General features: G+C 40.0%; 1 protein-coding gene across 3 annotated transcripts in view; it reads left to right on the forward strand.

Annotated features, from left to right (window-relative positions):
* Positions 1–17,675, forward strand: part of igsf9bb (immunoglobulin superfamily, member 9Bb) — a 749,555-nt gene that overhangs the window by 341,422 nt on the left and 390,458 nt on the right. For all 3 annotated transcript variants that reach the window (XM_072238319.1, XM_072238320.1, XM_072238321.1), the window contains exon 3: positions 5,345–5,491. In XM_072238319.1, coding sequence (XP_072094420.1) covers positions 5,345–5,491 — 147 coding nt within the window. The remainder of the gene's footprint in view (positions 1–5,344; positions 5,492–17,675) is intronic.

Genomic DNA, 17,675 nt, shown 5'->3' on the forward strand with positions numbered 1-17,675 from the left:
TCTAGGTTGTAAGACAATCAGAATGTTTTATTCCCAAAATTTTTTTCTCCCAGTACATGTTGAGGCCGCTTCATCATTAACATTATTTTTTTACTGCAACTAAGGTTTAATTTAGTCATGAATTTATAAGCAGTCAGATCTGATGAACTGGGGAAATCCCATACAAGTATAATGAATGTTATTGCTTCAACAGCATTATTTTTTTTCTTCCAGAAGCAGAAAATAGATGAAGTTGGCAGCATACATATAACTCGTTGGCACAGAGGGTGTAGTTTATTAAATTGAAGTGCATGGTGCAGTGCCAGGTACAATTAGCATAACTGAAGGAGTCATATAAGATCTGCCTTTAGAGTCGTGGCACTGCAGACTCAGCCAGTGCAGAGGCACAATGGTGTGTTGTCATTATTTGCAATGATCATATTATTGGCACTAATAAGAAAATGGCTGATGATTGATAGCTGCACTTTATTGGTTAGAGTGAAGAGGCGGACTCTGAAGAGCAAGGGGCGACATGGTTGCGAAGTGATTCGCGTAATGTTATTAAAGCGCCAATGTCCCAGGTTCACTTCCGCCACTGTCTGTAAGGAGTTTGTACATTATCCATGTGACCGCGTGGATTTAGTAAGTTATTGGTCACATGGGTGTAATTGAGCAGCGCGATCTCATTGGGCCAGAAAAGCCCGTTACCGTGTTGTGTGTCTTAAATAATGAAATTAATAAATAGCAGGAGTTATGGATGCGCTTTTATCTCAAATCAGCTTCCACAGAAACCCTGATCCTGTAATTATAAACAGTACTTAAAAATAATTAAACGGCTAATTACTCATCTTGCAGGTACCACTATTCTTTGCTGCTGAAGAAAGCTTGAATGATGTTCAGCCCAATATATAAATCCCGTGGGAACACTGAAGCAGATCTTAATTTGCAGAGTTAAGTCCTGCTTTAAGATTAGTTAAAGTATTCTACCTTGCCAATGCCGCTAATGCAGCATATCCCGTTAATCTTTGTTAATAATTGCCCCAGCAGCCGACAAAGATCTGGATGAAGTTTTCAGGAGCAGGACAGCTGAGGCAGAAGTAGTGTTGGAGATGTGCAGAGGTGGTTTTAGATATACTATGGATATGTGGTCTAATGTTTATCCATAAGTGAAATCTGACAACACAGTCAGTTTCACATAAGAACACTTAAGAATAACAATATCTTCATTAATGTAAATGCAGAGGAATGGCTGTGAAGAAAAGATAATCATTACATCATAGTTTGGTTATGCACTCCCTGGCCACTTTATTATGTACCTCCTGTTCCAAACAAGTGGCCACTGAGTGCATGTTTGTGGCCTTCCACTGCTGTAGCCCATCCACTCTAAGGTTCGGCATGTTGTGCGTTCAGAAATGCTCTTCTGCACATCACTGTTGTAACACGTGGTTATTTCAGTTACTATCACCTTCTTGTTTGCTTGAAACTGTCTGAACAAGTTCGATTTCATTCCTGAGGCTAAACCTTTGAAGTCTGTAGATACTAACAAACTTAGCATCAGCTATCATTAAAGATAATCAGCAGGATAGACTTCAGCATTAAAACAAAGATAAATTTACAGGTGGTTTAACTTCTCAGTTTGTATGAAAGGTCACCGGCCTGAAATATCCATAGATGCTGCCTGATAATGACCTTCTGCAAATTTTTACAGATGCGCCATTGATGTATCTGATGCATGCAAACAAAAGCTTTTCATTGTTTCTCAGTACGTGACAATAATAAACCAAGTTAAACTGAACTAAAAATTAAAATTAAATTCAGCAATTTTAATTTTTATTTCAAGTTTCCAGCATCTGATATACAGTCCTTGGCCGCTTTATAAGATATCTCCTGTACCTAATGAAGTGGCCACTGGGTGTATGTTTGTAGCCTTCTACCGCTGTAGCCCATTCACTTCAAGGTTTGACATGTTTTGCATTCAGTGATGCTCTTCAACAGTGGTGTAACTGAGGTTATTTGAGTTACTGTTTTCTTCCTGCCAGCTTGAAACAGACTCACCATTCTCCTCTGACCTCTCTCATTAACAAGACATTTTTAACTACAGAACTGCCCCTCACTGGATGTCTGTTTTTTTTTTTTTACACCATTCACTGCAAACTCACTGAAGTGCGTGAAAATCCCAGCAGATGAGCAGTTTATACTCAAACCACCCCATCTGGCGCCAACAATCATTCCATCAACAGTCAAAGACACTAGGATCATATTTCTTCCCTAATCTGATGTTTGATCTGAACAAAAAATGAACCTCTTGACCATGTCTGCATGCTTTTATACATTGAGTTGCTGCCACGTGAATGGCTCATTAGATATTTGCATGAACAAGCTGATGTACAAGCGTACCTAATAAAGTGGCCACTCAGTGTAGACTTGATCTTAAGTATTCTGAAGCACTTCTAAGTATTTTGTATTTGGTTTTACTGATTAAAATCTTTACAAATTATTTTTAATTCAGAAAATCTTCTGTTGTCCTAAAAGCACTTGCCTTCGCTTGGCACTGATCCAGGTAAAGCCTTGGTGTGGTTCTTCGCTAGAGTCCAGTGTCCAGTACTTCATTGCAGCTGTGTGTAACCTTGGTGAAGGCAGCCCACTACACTCACACAATGGTCTTAATAGCTGGTAGCTCTCCAGCCCGGAATGATGAGCTGTCAAAATTGTCAGTGTGCCAGTACAGTTAAAAGGTCATAATTTTTATCATTCACGGAAAGTCCATGAAATTTGGAAGATGCAAAAAATGTTAATAATCTTTGCATTCATAAAACTAAAAAACACTAAAATATTTAAAACTAACTTCAGTAGATTTTGCCTTATTACTTATTCATCTCTCTCTCTGGGCAGTGAATGCCTCCCATTCATTTGAATGGGGACTGCTGTAATCATTTCTGGCTTAACCCAGTACAGGTTCAGCAGACAGGAGCCACAGCCTGAGAACCAGAAACCTGTAGAAGTGGGTGATACCACATGAGGCTCCATGTGGAGTCAAGATGCCACTGCTCTGTTGTGCTGATGCCAGTGTTGCAGACTAGGTTAACTGCAGGGATACCCAACAAAGTCCTGGCATTAGCACTGGCATCAGAGCAAAAAAGCAACTACCCCAATATACTGTATATTTTTAATTCTTCTAGTGTTTCCGAGTCAAACATACAAAACTAAGCAGCATTTCTGAGAGCTTCAGCAATCAACTAAGCCAAGCAGCATCATTCAGACAGCTGACAATTTTTTTATGACTGTTTCATTGGTCAAAGCTTGTTTTGCCACCCCACCTTTTCCATTTTATGACACTTACACACGAGGCTCCATTGTTGCCCAGGATCTCACAACTGAGAAAAAAGCTGGCATTTCTCAAGAGATGCCCCTGGTGTGATGATATTGGTTTTGCTGACTCTGAAGTTCTAAAGTCAACTGAAGACCTTAAGCCCTATCGGATATAAATAGCTACGAGTACTCTCGCGAAAGGGAGATTATACTGTAACTACCCTGTTTATTCTCCATGGTGAGTTTAGCTGCCAATACCCACTATTTGAGTGGTGGGTACTCCCTCCCTACCAAGGAGCAGATACTTCCAGCTAATAAAGTAGTTTGAAGCACAGTTCACTTATTTTCAGTGACACATGTTTAAATCAAAGCAACATTCTTAAAACGTATTTAAAACTCACAGAGGACTTCTGTCTTAAACATTTACAAATTACAAACCATTTCTAAAACACAAAGGATTTCCAAAACACAGGTACATTTCTTATAAATCAAAAATGACACACCAATAATGCTGATGAACAAATTGTCCACTGCAGAAACCAAAGCCAGAGGAATGGATTCTAGTCACCCTATCTTCCTATCATGCTTCTTGATGTTCTTCAACCACTCCTAATAAGCCTGAACTGCTCTTTACATTTATACCCTTTCTCTACCACTTGGGTAATTTCACACACATATGATATTTCCTCTGATACACTTTTAACACAAAAGGTCTAAAATCATTTTGGAGACATAGATCTCAGCTTAATGTTCACAATGTAAAGCTAACTTCCTTGAGTACATAAACCTTCCAACTATAAACACATTAGTTATTTGGTATACCTAGATGATATTGTCCATCTGGCTCTACAAGCTTCTTTGAACTGAGTAACTTAGAGTCAGCTTGTCTGTTTAAAACAAGCCAAGTTAAACAACCCATTGTCTTATACTGCAGCTCGAGCAGCGATAAACCAGGTGTAGTGAGCTAAATCTTACTTCTCACAGACTGTCTACTACAGAGCTTGTTTGGAAAGCAGTTCTATAAAACAGTACTTGTTTTAACTTCAAGCTGATTGCTGCTTACTACTTTCATTTTAAGAACTGAAGAACAACTCCCATTTACCACCAGAAGTCAAACAACTGTTCGTTAGAGGTTTACTTACAATTGTTTGTGATCTTACAAGTGGCAGCTGCTGTGTTTAGAAAGCAAGTTGAGCAAGCAATCAAGAGGCCTACCCAGGAGTGAATATTCATCATACTGATAGATCCACCAATGATAATTTCAGACTCACTATGTGGTCAGTGGTTAGCACCAGCTACTCATCATCGGAAAGAAATTCTGGGCTAGTGATTGGATAAGCAGATTTCTATGCACATTGGGGACAGGTGATCTGAATCCTTTGTTACTACTGTTATCACAAACAAGAGAAAATCTGCAGATGCTGGAAATCCAAGCAACACACACACAAAATGCGGGAGGAACTCAGCAGGCCAGGTAGCATCTATGGAAAAGACTACAGTCAACGTTTACTACTGTCCTACTTAAGACTATTAGGTTTTAAAGTTGTTCAGTAGCAAACCAGATTCAAAAACTGCTCGTTGAATAAGATCAGGGTGCACTTTAAGGCCACTGAATGGTTGCACATTTTGACTTCACTTCTGTTAATGACCATTAAAGGATATATCAGTATAGGACTGACGGCAATGTTTGGTGAGCACAAATTCATATGTAAACTTTATGGTCTCATTTAACAGTACGCAGTACAGATCCTGTATTCCCATTGAACACAGAAAATTAATAAAAATTAGATTATTTGTTACCAAACAGTCACATTTAAGCACTTGGGCTGAGATCCTTTTAAGTGTTGCATTAGAGAATCTGTTGTTAGGTTCCTTTGCCTCAGTATTTGATCTCAGAATGTCCAACATTCAAATTGGTTTTGTGATTTTAATTGTCTGAGAATTGGATTCTATGTGACCATAAAATTAATTTAGGACTAATATACTAATTTCTGGGCCTCAGCATGTCTTGAATTTCTATTGTTAATGTGCATTGTTCTTCATTTTGGTTTTGTAGGTCGGGCCAGTCTATATGACAAGGCTTCATTGCGAATTGACCAGCTCCGCTCAGAGGACCAGGGATGGTACGAGTGTAAGGTGCTTATGTTGGACCAGCAATACGACACATTCCACAATGGCAGCTGGGTATATATCACAGTAAATGGTGAGTAACATCATTGCTAGCTTCTCAGAATATGGCATGATAATATGTCATCCAATAGATCTCCATTGTAATCCTCCAGTAGATGGATTACTTTCAGCCATACCTAAAAATGACATACGTAAATGCCCTATTTGTGATTGATATGGCACACCATTGTTTATAGAGTCATGGATTTATAGAAAAGTACAGCACAGAAACAGGTCCTTTGATCCATGTCAAATCATTTAAGTTGCCTAGTTCTATCGACCTGCACCTGGACCATAGCCCTCCATGCACCTATCCAAACTTCTGTTAAGCATTGAAATCGAGTTTGCATGCACCACTTGGGCTGGCAGCCTCTCACGACCCTCTGAGTGAAGAAGTTTCCCTTCATGTTCCCCTTAAATTTTTCGTCTTTCACCCGTAACACATGACCTCTAGTTGTAGTCCCTCCCAGCCTCAGTGGAAAAAGTGTGCTTGCACTTACCCTATCTATACCCCTAATAATGTTGTGTATATCTCTATCAAATTTCCTCCTAATCTTCTATGTTCCAGAGAATGAAGTCCTGACCTATTCAATCTTCCCTTATAACTCATGTGCTGCAGTCCTGGCAACATCCCTGTACATTTCCTCTGCACTCTTTTAACTATATTTACATCTTTCCTGTAGGTAGGAGACCAAGACTGCATACAATACTCCAAATTAGGCCTCATCAATGTCTTATACAACTTCAACATAACATCCCATCTCCTGTGCTCAATACTTTGATTTATGAAGGCCAATGTGCCAAAGTTTTCTTTACGACCCTATCCACATGTTTCGCCACTTTCAATGAATTATGGACCTGTATTCCTAGATCCCTTTGTTCTACCGCACTCCTCAGTGCTCTGCCTTTCACTGCGTAAGGCCTATCTTGGTTGGTCCTACCAAAGTGCAACACCTTGCTCTTGTCTGTATTAACTTCCACCTGCCATTTTTCAGCCCACTTTTCCAACTGGTCCAGACTCCACTGCAAGCTCTAATTGTTTTCATCGCTGTCTACTACATCCCCAATCTTGGTGTCATCTGCAAATTTGGTAATCCAGTTAACCACATTATCACCAGATCATTGATACAGATGATAAACAACAACGGACCCAGTACCGATCCCTGCAACACTCCATCAGTTACAGGCCTCCAGTCGGAAAGGCAACCATCTACTACCACTCTCTGACTTCTCCCACAAAGCCAACATCTAATCCAATTTACTACCCTACTTATTTGACCTATCTAAAGGTTGCCATATAAACTAAAGTTCTGCTGGATAGCAATAATCTGTAATTGTCTATCATGAAGATTTTTAAAAAATATTCTGGTTTATGCATCACGTCAATTATTTTGCATGTATACAATCTAACATTTAACACTGGCAATTATCACAGATTTTCTGCCTCAGAGTTTTCGTTACCAGTTGTAGCTTATTTGCCAAGAAATCTGATGCACAAATATAAGACCTCTGAATAAATCAAATGACAGATTTTTTTTAATGTCTGTCATCTACCATTCTTCTACCATATTCAAATTGTGTGGTTGATTCAGTGAACTGTCCATGATCATGAATTGGGAATTCAAGAGAGGAGAATTGAAACAAATTGCTTGTGCTCTATTGCATTGCATCAACTTACTGCTGAGAGCTTGCTTTAGCCTTTATGATTTTTGGTCCAGTTTAAAACAACAGTAGTCCATGCATGTGCAGAATGAATCATTTTCCAAACAGGTGCAGTTTTTGACTGTGTCACCATCTGTTCAATAGGTATGAAATTGCTATCCTTGCTGAAGGATAATCAAAGTACTACCATCACTGAGTACTTTGTGATGTTTTTGTCTTGGGTCAACTTGGTATTTTGCATAATACAAAATTACAATTTAAAATGCTGAATAATAACTTTGCTATGTCTCTCTCTCTCTCTTCTGGCATTGGGACTAATTATAAGGAATAAAAATGGAGATTTGGTGATAAACCAATGCAGGCACTTGTATAGATATTAAACAACTAAGAAATAGTGAACAGTGCTATAGATATTAAATACTTTTAAACAGATTCCAGATATGTTGAAAACAGTGAGCAGAGGTGCCTGAGTAAGTTTATTCCTGCTCCTAGGCCATGGAGAACCTTCTGCTCTCCTCAGAACTACTAGTCATTGCCATCCACCAGTAGAAAACTGGAGAAAGGCCTCCTGAATTAGACCCATCCCTTCTTTAAGATGAACTTTACAGTTATATAAATATTTATCATATGCAGGCAGAAGCAATTTGGTTTAATTTGACATTGTGTTCAGCACAGACACTATGGGCCAAAGGGCCTGTTCTTGTCATGTACTGTTCTATGTTTTGTTTTTATAGCCTTGGGTCATCACAAGGCCAATAAAGTACTCTTGAAGTACTGTCATGATTTCAGTGTAAGAAACAACTAATTTGGATGCTGCAGGATCCCACACTCTCAATGTGGTGGTGACTGAGTAGAATATTTTTGTGATGTTGGACAGCGGGTAAATGCCGACGAAAACATCAAGGATTACTCTCCAGCTCTTGCACCCAAGTAGTCCCAGGGATCTCTTGCGTGGGACATTAAATCAAGGTGTGCTCTGTCCTCTCAGTTAGATGAGTCTCAGGACCGGAAGATGTATTCTTGATGGCTGCACTGAAAAAACCATAAGATATAGGAGCAGAATCAGGTCATCTGTCCCATTGAGTCTGCTCCACCATTTGATCACGGTTGATTTATTTTCCCTCTTAACCCCATTCTCCTGCCTTCTCCTCATAAATTTTGATGCCCATGGCAGTGTAGCAGTTAGCGCAATGTTTTACAGACTCCCACCACTGTCTGTTTGAGTTTGTATGTTGTCTCCATGACCATGTGGGTTTCCTCCAGGTGCTCTGGTTGCCTCCTACATCCCGAAGGTATACAGGTTTAGGGTTAGTAAGTTGTGGACGTACTATGTTGGTGCTGGAAGCTTGCAACACTTGTGGACTTCCCTCAGCACGTCCCAAGTGTGTTAATACAAATGAGGCATTTCACTGTATGTTTCGATGTACATGTGACAAATAAAGCTAATCTTTCTGTCCTTTTTCTTAGAACATAGAAACATAGAAACCCTACAGCACAATACAGGCCCTTCGGCCCACAAAGCTGTGCCGAACATGTTCTTACCTTAGATATTACCTAGGGTTACCCATAGCCCTCTATTTTTCTAAGCTCCATGTACCTGTCCAGGAATTGCTTAAAAGACCCTATCGTATCAGCCTCCACCACCGTTGCCGGCAGCCCATTCCATGCACTCACTACTCTCTGCGTAAAAAAGCTTACCCCTGACATCCCTTCTGTACCTACTTCCAAGCACCTTAAAACTGTGCCCTCTCATGCTAGCCATAAGTTAGTCAATAACCTATGAACCTCCACTTTAAATGTACCCAATGATTTGGTCTCCACAGCCGTCTGTGACAATGATTTTCACAGATTTACCACCCCCTAGCTAAAGAAATTCTGAATCGTCTATCTCTGTTATAGAGGAATGTCCTTCCATTCTGAAACTGTGCCCTCTCTTCCTAGACTCTCCCACTAATGGCTGCATCCTTCCCACATACACTCTGTTTACTCCTTTCAATATCTGGTACATTTCAATGAGACCCTCCCCTCCCTATTCTTCCAGACTCCAGCGAATTCCAATGTTTAATGTTCAAGTGGTATTTAGCAACTCGTAGCCACTGCTTTCCAACTGTGAGTGCAGTTGCTGGGACTGTGGGATTTGAGTTATAAAAGGGGGCTTGATAAAACAGGGACTATTTTTCACTGGAGCACAGGAGTGACCTGACAGATGTTTGTAAAATTGTGAGGGGCATGGATAGAGTGGCTGGTCATAGCCTTTTTTTCCGAGACAGGATATAGCATAGATATAAGGTGAGAGAAGGGTAATATTTAAAAGGGAACAAAGGATCAATGTCTTCACCAAGAAGGTGGTGGATATATGGAACAAGCTTCAGAGGAAGGTGTAGAGACAGGTACAATTACAATGCTTGAAAGGCTTTTGTATGGGTACGTGGATAGAAAAGGCTTAAAGGATTATGGCCAAACACAGGTAAATGGGACTAGTTGCAATGGACAAGTTGGGCAGAAAGGCTTGTATCCACGCTTTATGACTTCATCACTGCACAATATTTTGATAACCAAAGACTGCAAGAGGCAGTGTGTAAATGCAAGTCTGTTATTTTGCAGTAAGTGTTATTATCGAAATCATCTGACATTTTATATAAATAACTTGTATTCCCTGTATTCATCTAGACACCTGCTGTGGAAATTTAAGCCTTGGCTGATAGCCAGTAATCATGGTGTAAGCATTTGTCAAGTTGCTTCACAGTTTACTGTTTTGTCTGTATTCTAGAATTGACAACATGAGACCAAAATCTATCTTCCTCATTGAAATTCAGGCCATCGGAACAGTGAGAATATTGCCATTGTTTCAGATGAACCTATCAGAGGGAAGTATTATTTGATATTGAAAATACGAATCAGATTATAAAATCTCTTTTGAGAAGCAGCAAGTAGTGATGGTTCATGTAAAATTTAAATCGGCATTCTTGAACTGCTGTGAGTCTTTCTTCATTATAACACTTAGGAGCTTGATCTAAGCAGGGTGGATATTTAATACATTTTCCCTCGCTGAACAGCCTTCCTGATCAATGAGCAGAAAGCCTTTTCTTGTAAGTAGCAATTTCACCAACTGAGTTCAGGAGGAGAAAAGAAATCAGCATGTCACAAGAGGCAATTCCGAGCTGTGCTCGCTAAGCATTGCAGTGTGTGATGGTGTTGTAGTGAGCACTGTATTTGGGCTTCTGCTATACAGGGCTTTCATAAATTGAGTCTTTATAATTTCTAGAATGAATTCTCTGATCATGAACATGTTCAGACCTGTTCATTCAGCAGAAGAGATTCATGGAAAGAATCCTTTTCGAAGCATGTGAAATTAAATCACGTGCCATCGGTGGCACAGCTTGTGGAACCGCTGCAACACAGCGTCAGTGACCCAAGTTCAATCTCGACCTTGGGTGTTACTTATGTGGAATTTGAATGCTCTTTCTGTGACCGTGTGCATTTTTCAATTGCATTGGTCCCCTCCCACATCCCAAAGAAGTATGTGCTAATTGGATTCTGCCCTGAGTATGATGCTAAGTGATAGACTCAGGAGGTGGAGCTGGGAGTGAGTGTCTGTGGGAGGAATTAAAGAGAATGTGGGAAGGTAAGTGGAGATCCTTCTCTGTTTTCCACAGGGATCGCCCCCTCTGCGATTCACTTGTAGATTCATTCCTCCCCACTAATCTCCCGCCTGGTACTTAGTAGCCAAAGCGCTACACCTGCCCATTCACGCCCTCTCTCACCTCCATTCAGGGCCCCAGGCAGTCCCTCCAGGTGAGGCAACACTTCACCTGCGAATCTGCTGGGGTTGTCTATTGTATTCAGTGTTCCTGATGCAGCCTCTTCTACATCGATGAGACCCGTCGTAAGTTGGGGGACCCGCTTTGTCAAGTGCCTCTGCACTATTCGCCACAAGCAGGACTTCCCGATGGCCAAACATTTCAAATCCCATTCCCATTCGTGTTCCGACGTGTCGGTCCATGGCTGCCTCTTGTGCCACGTTGAGGCCACCCTCAGGGTGGAGAAGCAATACTTTACATTCCATCTGGGTACCCTCCAACCTGATGGCATGAATATCGATTTCTCCTTCTGGTAAACTAATTCCCCCACCCATTTCCTCTATCTACCTCTTCTCACCTGCCCATTACTTCCCCTTGGTTTCCCTCCTCCTTCCCACTCTCCTCTCCTATCAAGTTTCTTCTTTTCCAGCCCTTGACCTTTCCCACCTGCCTGGCTTCACCTATCACCTTCCAGCTAGCCTCTTTCCTCTCCCCTAACCTTTATATTCTGACATCTTCCCCCTTCCTTCTCATTCCTGAAGGGTCTAGGCCCAAAACAATGACTATTCATTTCCATGGATGCTGCCTGACCTGCTGAGTTCCTCCAGCATTTTGTGTGTGTTGCCTGGGAGGATAAAAAGATGGGATTAACGTCAGATGAGTGTAAGTAGGTGGTTGATGGTCAGCACAGACTTAGTGGGCTGAAGGGCCTACATTCATGCTGTATGATCCAAAGATCCATGCTGGTACACATTTCTTAATGTAGATACTCTGATAATTTTTGCTTGTCACTGGATTGTGGGGTGAGCGAGCTGCTTGTTTTGGTAGTAAACAAACGATGGAATATGGATAATCTGTATCCAGTAATATTGGATATTATTGGATGTGGATTGTCCAATAATCCATAGGACTATTGGATGTCCTATGGATTCTGGACAGGGTTGCATGAACTATGAATGTATGCTAACCCTGTCCTAAATTCATTCTTTCTTTCCACTGCACTCTCCAGAACTGTATTCCTCACAGAGTGTTCATGAAGGTAAATAGTCATCTTTCATCTGCAGAGAGCCCACACCCACTACCTCACACTCATTCTCCACCATCAAAGCCCGACCATCAAGGAGAAAGGAAAGAAGGAGGGGCACCAGAGGGAGGTGATAGGCAGGTAAGGAGAAGAGCTAAGAGGCCAGAGTGGGGAAATTAAAGAAGAGGGAAGGAGAGTGGGGAAAAAAGTTTACTGATACTTTTTTTTTATTTCTTCCATGGTTCTCCCTTAGTTCTGCAAGGTTTTGTCATGTGTTTTGTGAAGACAAATCAATGTATTTGTTTAATTGCTCTGCCAATGTTTTGTACTCCACTCCAAGTTAAATGTTTCAGCAGCAGCTGCTATTTAAATACAGTGGTATCACGGTTCTGTCCCAGACTGGCCTGATGCCCCTGCATGGAATCTTCCCCTAGGGTCCACACTTACCCGAGGCAGGTTAAGGGCTTTTCTCATTGGCAATCCATATCTCAGAGTACAGTGGTGTGGTTTGGATAGTGACAAGGCCTCAGGCAGAAACATGAAGACCCCGAACCTCTGGCTGAAACATCTGTAATAGATTTTGACAGCTGACAAAGCTGGAGGGGGGGTGGGCTTAGTCCATTGTAAAAGCTGCTGTTGATTGTATTAGTTTATAGCTGTTGCCAAGGCTATCAAAGACTAATAGAATTGAAATAATTACAGAGTGTAAATTTTAAACAAATAAAGTTATCTGAAAGTAAATATACTTCTAATTATTTCTAAGTATTTCCGAGTGACACAAAATAAATTAAACATTGCAACTTTTCTCATCCTTTATCTCCTAAAACTTTGAAGGAGATATGAATAACGTACGTATAATGTGAACTAGTAAGGTGATGCATGATGTATTCATGTAGTGATGTGCATATGATGCACACGGTGCTTCACATCTGAAATGTATTGATGTTTTGAAATAGAAATCCATAGCGTCAAGAACCCCTTAAATCTCATCATGTAGAAGCTAATAGTAATATACACTGAATGGCGTGACCTTCAAAACTTGCCACTATATTCTGGACATAAACATTTCACAGTATCAGTGGTGAAGTCCCAGACTTACTTCCGATCTAACAATTGATAGGCATAGTAATCAGGAATAGGGTTCATCCCTGCCTGATTTTATATTGTTGACTTAGTTATAGCAGTCTCACCATCAATTTCACATCAGCACGGAGCATGGGTTGTGTCTGAGTGGTTCCTGTGCAATATGGATCAGGAAATGCAGATAGACGTGTAGTCACCACTTACATTCTAGTGATTATGATTGAAATATTCAATATATGGTGTGGAAAATCATTAATTGGGATAATTAAACATTTAAGTACGCAGTCTGCACCTGTTGGGCATCTAGCATCTACAGCTCTGCCAAACTTATAGCACTGCTGACCCATGACTCACTCCTGGTTCCTCATTATCATTCAGAATTATGGATTATTTGTCATTTATCTATTAAATAACTCCTGTTATGAGTTCAGTCACCAATGCATGCCTTTTGGTGATATATTTTCATCATGTTTTACAGTCCGTGAAAAATTTTTCATATCTCTTTTCAGACTTAGTGCGCGACTGATAAATCACTCTGATCTGAATACTCAGTAGGTTAATGGATTTCTGCACCTTTCTGGTGCACTGTCAGTTAGCAGCCCATGAAGCAAATTTTTATAACATCTTGTTCTGTAATTATCTAAAAGTTTATGCATCCTCCACCACTAGATTAATGAAATATTTAATGACTCAACAGGGAGAGAGAAGATGCAGAAAACAAATGGAAAAGGGGGGAGCAAGGCTAGGAAGAGCAAGAAAAAGGATAGAGGCAAGGAGTCAGCGAAGCTGAATTTCAGATGTGAAGATCAGTCTGCATACATCACATCATGTGTACATCACTACATGTATCCTACTTCACATCAAACATACAACTCTACGTGCTTATATCACATCTCACCCATACATACATCACCTCTGGTATAGCACCACATGTCTGACACATACAAATTCAATCACTTCCTGAGTCAATCTCAGTTCTGTAAAATTTGAATGGTCTAGTTCTAATTGGCATCCTGGTGGAGAGATGGCTAGAATTGTGCTACCCTCATGTGAAGAAGTGCTTCCTGATAGCAGTCGGACAGCTGCCTCTAACTTTTTAATGCTCTTGTTGTTTTCTTTACCGTCTCTTTAACCATCTTAAGTATCCCAATTAGATAAACTATAAATCTTCTTTACTAAAGTAAATACAAATCTATTGCATGCCAACTTCCTCATAGTTCTCCAATATGGTTCTCTCACACACATGTACAAAAACAAATGTGACTTCAACATCATGGAATAGATGGCTTGAGTGGAGTTAAGGTTCAGTGAAACAAAGAGTTCAGTAGTTGGGCATGAAAACTTCATCAAGAATATGAAATTAGCATGAACTAAATACTATAAGATAATAAGTTCTTTCACTCTAATAATTTAGAGTCAACCCCACATCAGAAAACAAACAGCAATGAGGTAAGAAAGTTCAATTCCATTACTGCTTTGCTTACTGTATTAAAAATTGCTTTCTACAACATCTAAAGTGCTACAATCCTATTAACCTAAGTCATACTGTATAATCCTTGGGCTTATATGATTTTCCTATTTTCTGTTGATTACAATGCGGTGGAATCCAGTTAGTTTAAGCTTCACTCTGTAATCTTACCCACTGTCTCACGAGTCTGCCTCAAAGATGTGGCTAATAAAGCAAAGTCTTATGATATAATTCAGTGTGAAGGGCAGCACTGCAAACCGTTTCACATTTAAAAGAGAAAGGTTTGTGGTTATAAAAGACTACAAGCACTGAAATACCTTGTCTTTATCTATATCATTCAAAGATGAACAATGACCATATTTACCACAGCATAAAATCAAAAGCACTATAGTGAATATTCTACAAAACAGTTCACGTAGCATCTGCTTCATAGTATTGGATGTGTCTATACTGAAGCTCATTAAAGTCAGTACAGTAAATAGAAATTGTGCTTGTTAATCTGGTGATAGAAACAAAACTCTAAGCCATCTGCTCTACTCTGATTACCTCAATACGTCTGTACAACATGGTGGCCACTGTGGCTCAAGATTTAATAGTGCCTGTTATCATTTTGGACTTAGCATTATTAATGATATTGGCTTTGCACATTGCATTAAGTAAAAGTTGGTATTGGCATATGAGGAAAAACAAATATTCTGGATCTGAATGTCCAGGTTAAAATCCTATGTATATCCTAAAAATTAACTTTGTGAAACTAATGAAGGCTAAGAAAATGTAAATTTGTGTCGATGAATTCAATGCTAAATGCCAATATCACATTAGAAAGGGAAATGAAAAAAGGGAATGCAATATTGTTTTGGAAAGAGATAAAAAACACACAGAAAATCATTGATTGTTAAAATTTAAACTTTAAAATTTCCAATTGTATTTAAAACTGACAGTAATATGGTTGATTGGAAGTAACTAACAATGATTATTTTGTTCAAAGTTCAAAGTAAATTTATTATCAAAGTACATATATGTCACCATATACAACCCTGAGATTCATTTTCTTGCACATATACTCAATAAATCCATTATAGAATAATAATCATAATAGAATCAATGAAAGACCGCACCAGTGTGTAAAATACAATGAATTTTGCAAATACGAAAAGAAAGAAACAATAATAATAAATAAATAAGTAGTAAGTATCGAGAACATGGGATGAAGAGTCCTTGAAAATGAGTCCATAGGTTGTGTGATTATTTCAATGATGGGGCAAGTGAAGCTGAGTGAATTTAGCCCCTTTGGTTCAAGAGTTTAGTAGACTTGAAATGAATGATGAGTTTACTTCAGAAGGATGAGTTCAGACCAGCCATGCAGATCTAACAACCACAGCAACTACAGTACAAGCTACACACACAAAATGCAGGAGGAACTCAAGATGCCAGGCAGCATCTATGGAAAAGAGTATGGTCGATGTTTTGGGCCGAGACCCCTCAGCAGGACACTTTCCAGCATTTGCAGATTTTCTCTTGTTTGTGATTGCAGTACAAGCTGTTCAGTGGTGAAGCAGAAGATGCACAATCATCTTCAGAGTTAACTGGGACAGCTTCTGGATATTTGATGCAGCTCTCCTTCTTTCTAAACTGGGTGTACTGTTATCTCAGATAGCAATAAGGGAAACTGGCAAGAAATTCTGTCCCATTGTAGTGCAGAGCATTCTCTGTATAGTTCATTTTATTACAGATTCAAATATTGACTGTCTCTTCTTTCCCCAGCTCTACTTGTTGCCTATACTCAATAGTTATTAGACAGTAAGATCTATTTATTTGCCTAAGAGCGGGTAAAGGCTATACCAGTGTGAAGAAATCGCAGCAGTGTATCCTTGCTTTGTCAGTTAGCACACCTGCATGAAAGAGTGAGAAGTTTGCTTCTATTGCTGTGCTTTGGTATAGATGAATTTATATTAATAACCTTTTACATGCGGATATTGCAACTTGGTGTTATTGCTTAATTAAGTTGCACTGAGCTGTCTGTCATGTGTTATCTGGTGTGTTTAACAACCTGTTTCAAAACAATTTTATGTGATTCTATCTGCTCCTCATTAGCATTGTATTGTACAGCAGTGCTTTACAAACATGCTGAGGAATTTGGACAGGTGTGGCTGGACAGGAGTTGGGTCAGTTCAGTTCATTTGAGGCTTATTATCCCCATAGGATATTTTTTATGCCTATGCCTCACAGCAAAATGCCACAATTTACAGTACATGATAATCATTGCTTTCTAATATCAATAACTGGCCTTCCAAACTGCTCATCACAAGTTGTTCATCCATTGCAACTATTCATCTCGAACTCCCTCATGTTTCCAGAAAATATCCTGTGGTGGCCTCTCCATTGGGCTCCCTCCATCTCAGGTTGTTGTGGTTTCTGTTCCCGGTCCTTTACTGCATGGGATTCTTCTTACTCCTCCTCCTTCTTGATGCAACCCTCCCTTTATCCTTTGTATGCTCCTTTCTCTTCACAAGTTCATCTCACTTCTGCAGATGCTAATCAACCAAATAGCTTAAGTTCAAGTTTTACTTGTCATTCAACCATGCACATAAACACAACTAAATGAAACAACATTCCTTTGGAGCCAAGGTACATACAGTCACACACAGCACCTATAGCACATATTATTATGATAGCAGTAATATGAAATCACAAAAAAATAATAATCTAGCCCAAATCCCTGAGTGTCATGGCCTGTAAATTGATGGTGAATGGGATGTTGTCCTGCAGCCACGTTTCTGTAAGTACAGCCCACAACAGTTCCTCATCACGTGCTAGTGCAGCTGCAGACAAACACAATCCAGCTTGTCTTCTACCAAGCGAACACTGGAGAAACCAGCCCCGAACCTAGCATGGACGGCTGCCACACAACACTGACTCCAATGTCTCCACCTCTAGATGGCTGCAGCAGGTGAAGGCCTGGTTTACGCAACAACAGAGGACTTGCAGCTCCCCTGCTGTCGGTCTCTCTGATGAACTAGTGAACCGGACTTGCAGAATTCTACATTACCAATGTCCAACAGGGTTTTGCGATCACAATGAAAATGTCCAAGGCAATCGTTTGTTGGGTGGCGCACGGCTCCTGACGCCTTCCTCCTTGGGTTGCTGTAGCCGGCGGCATCACGGTACGCAACAAGTCCAA

Source organism: Mobula birostris, chromosome 20 (genome assembly GCF_030028105.1).
Source record: "Mobula birostris isolate sMobBir1 chromosome 20, sMobBir1.hap1, whole genome shotgun sequence".
NCBI lineage: Eukaryota > Metazoa > Chordata > Chondrichthyes > Myliobatiformes > Myliobatidae > Mobula > Mobula birostris.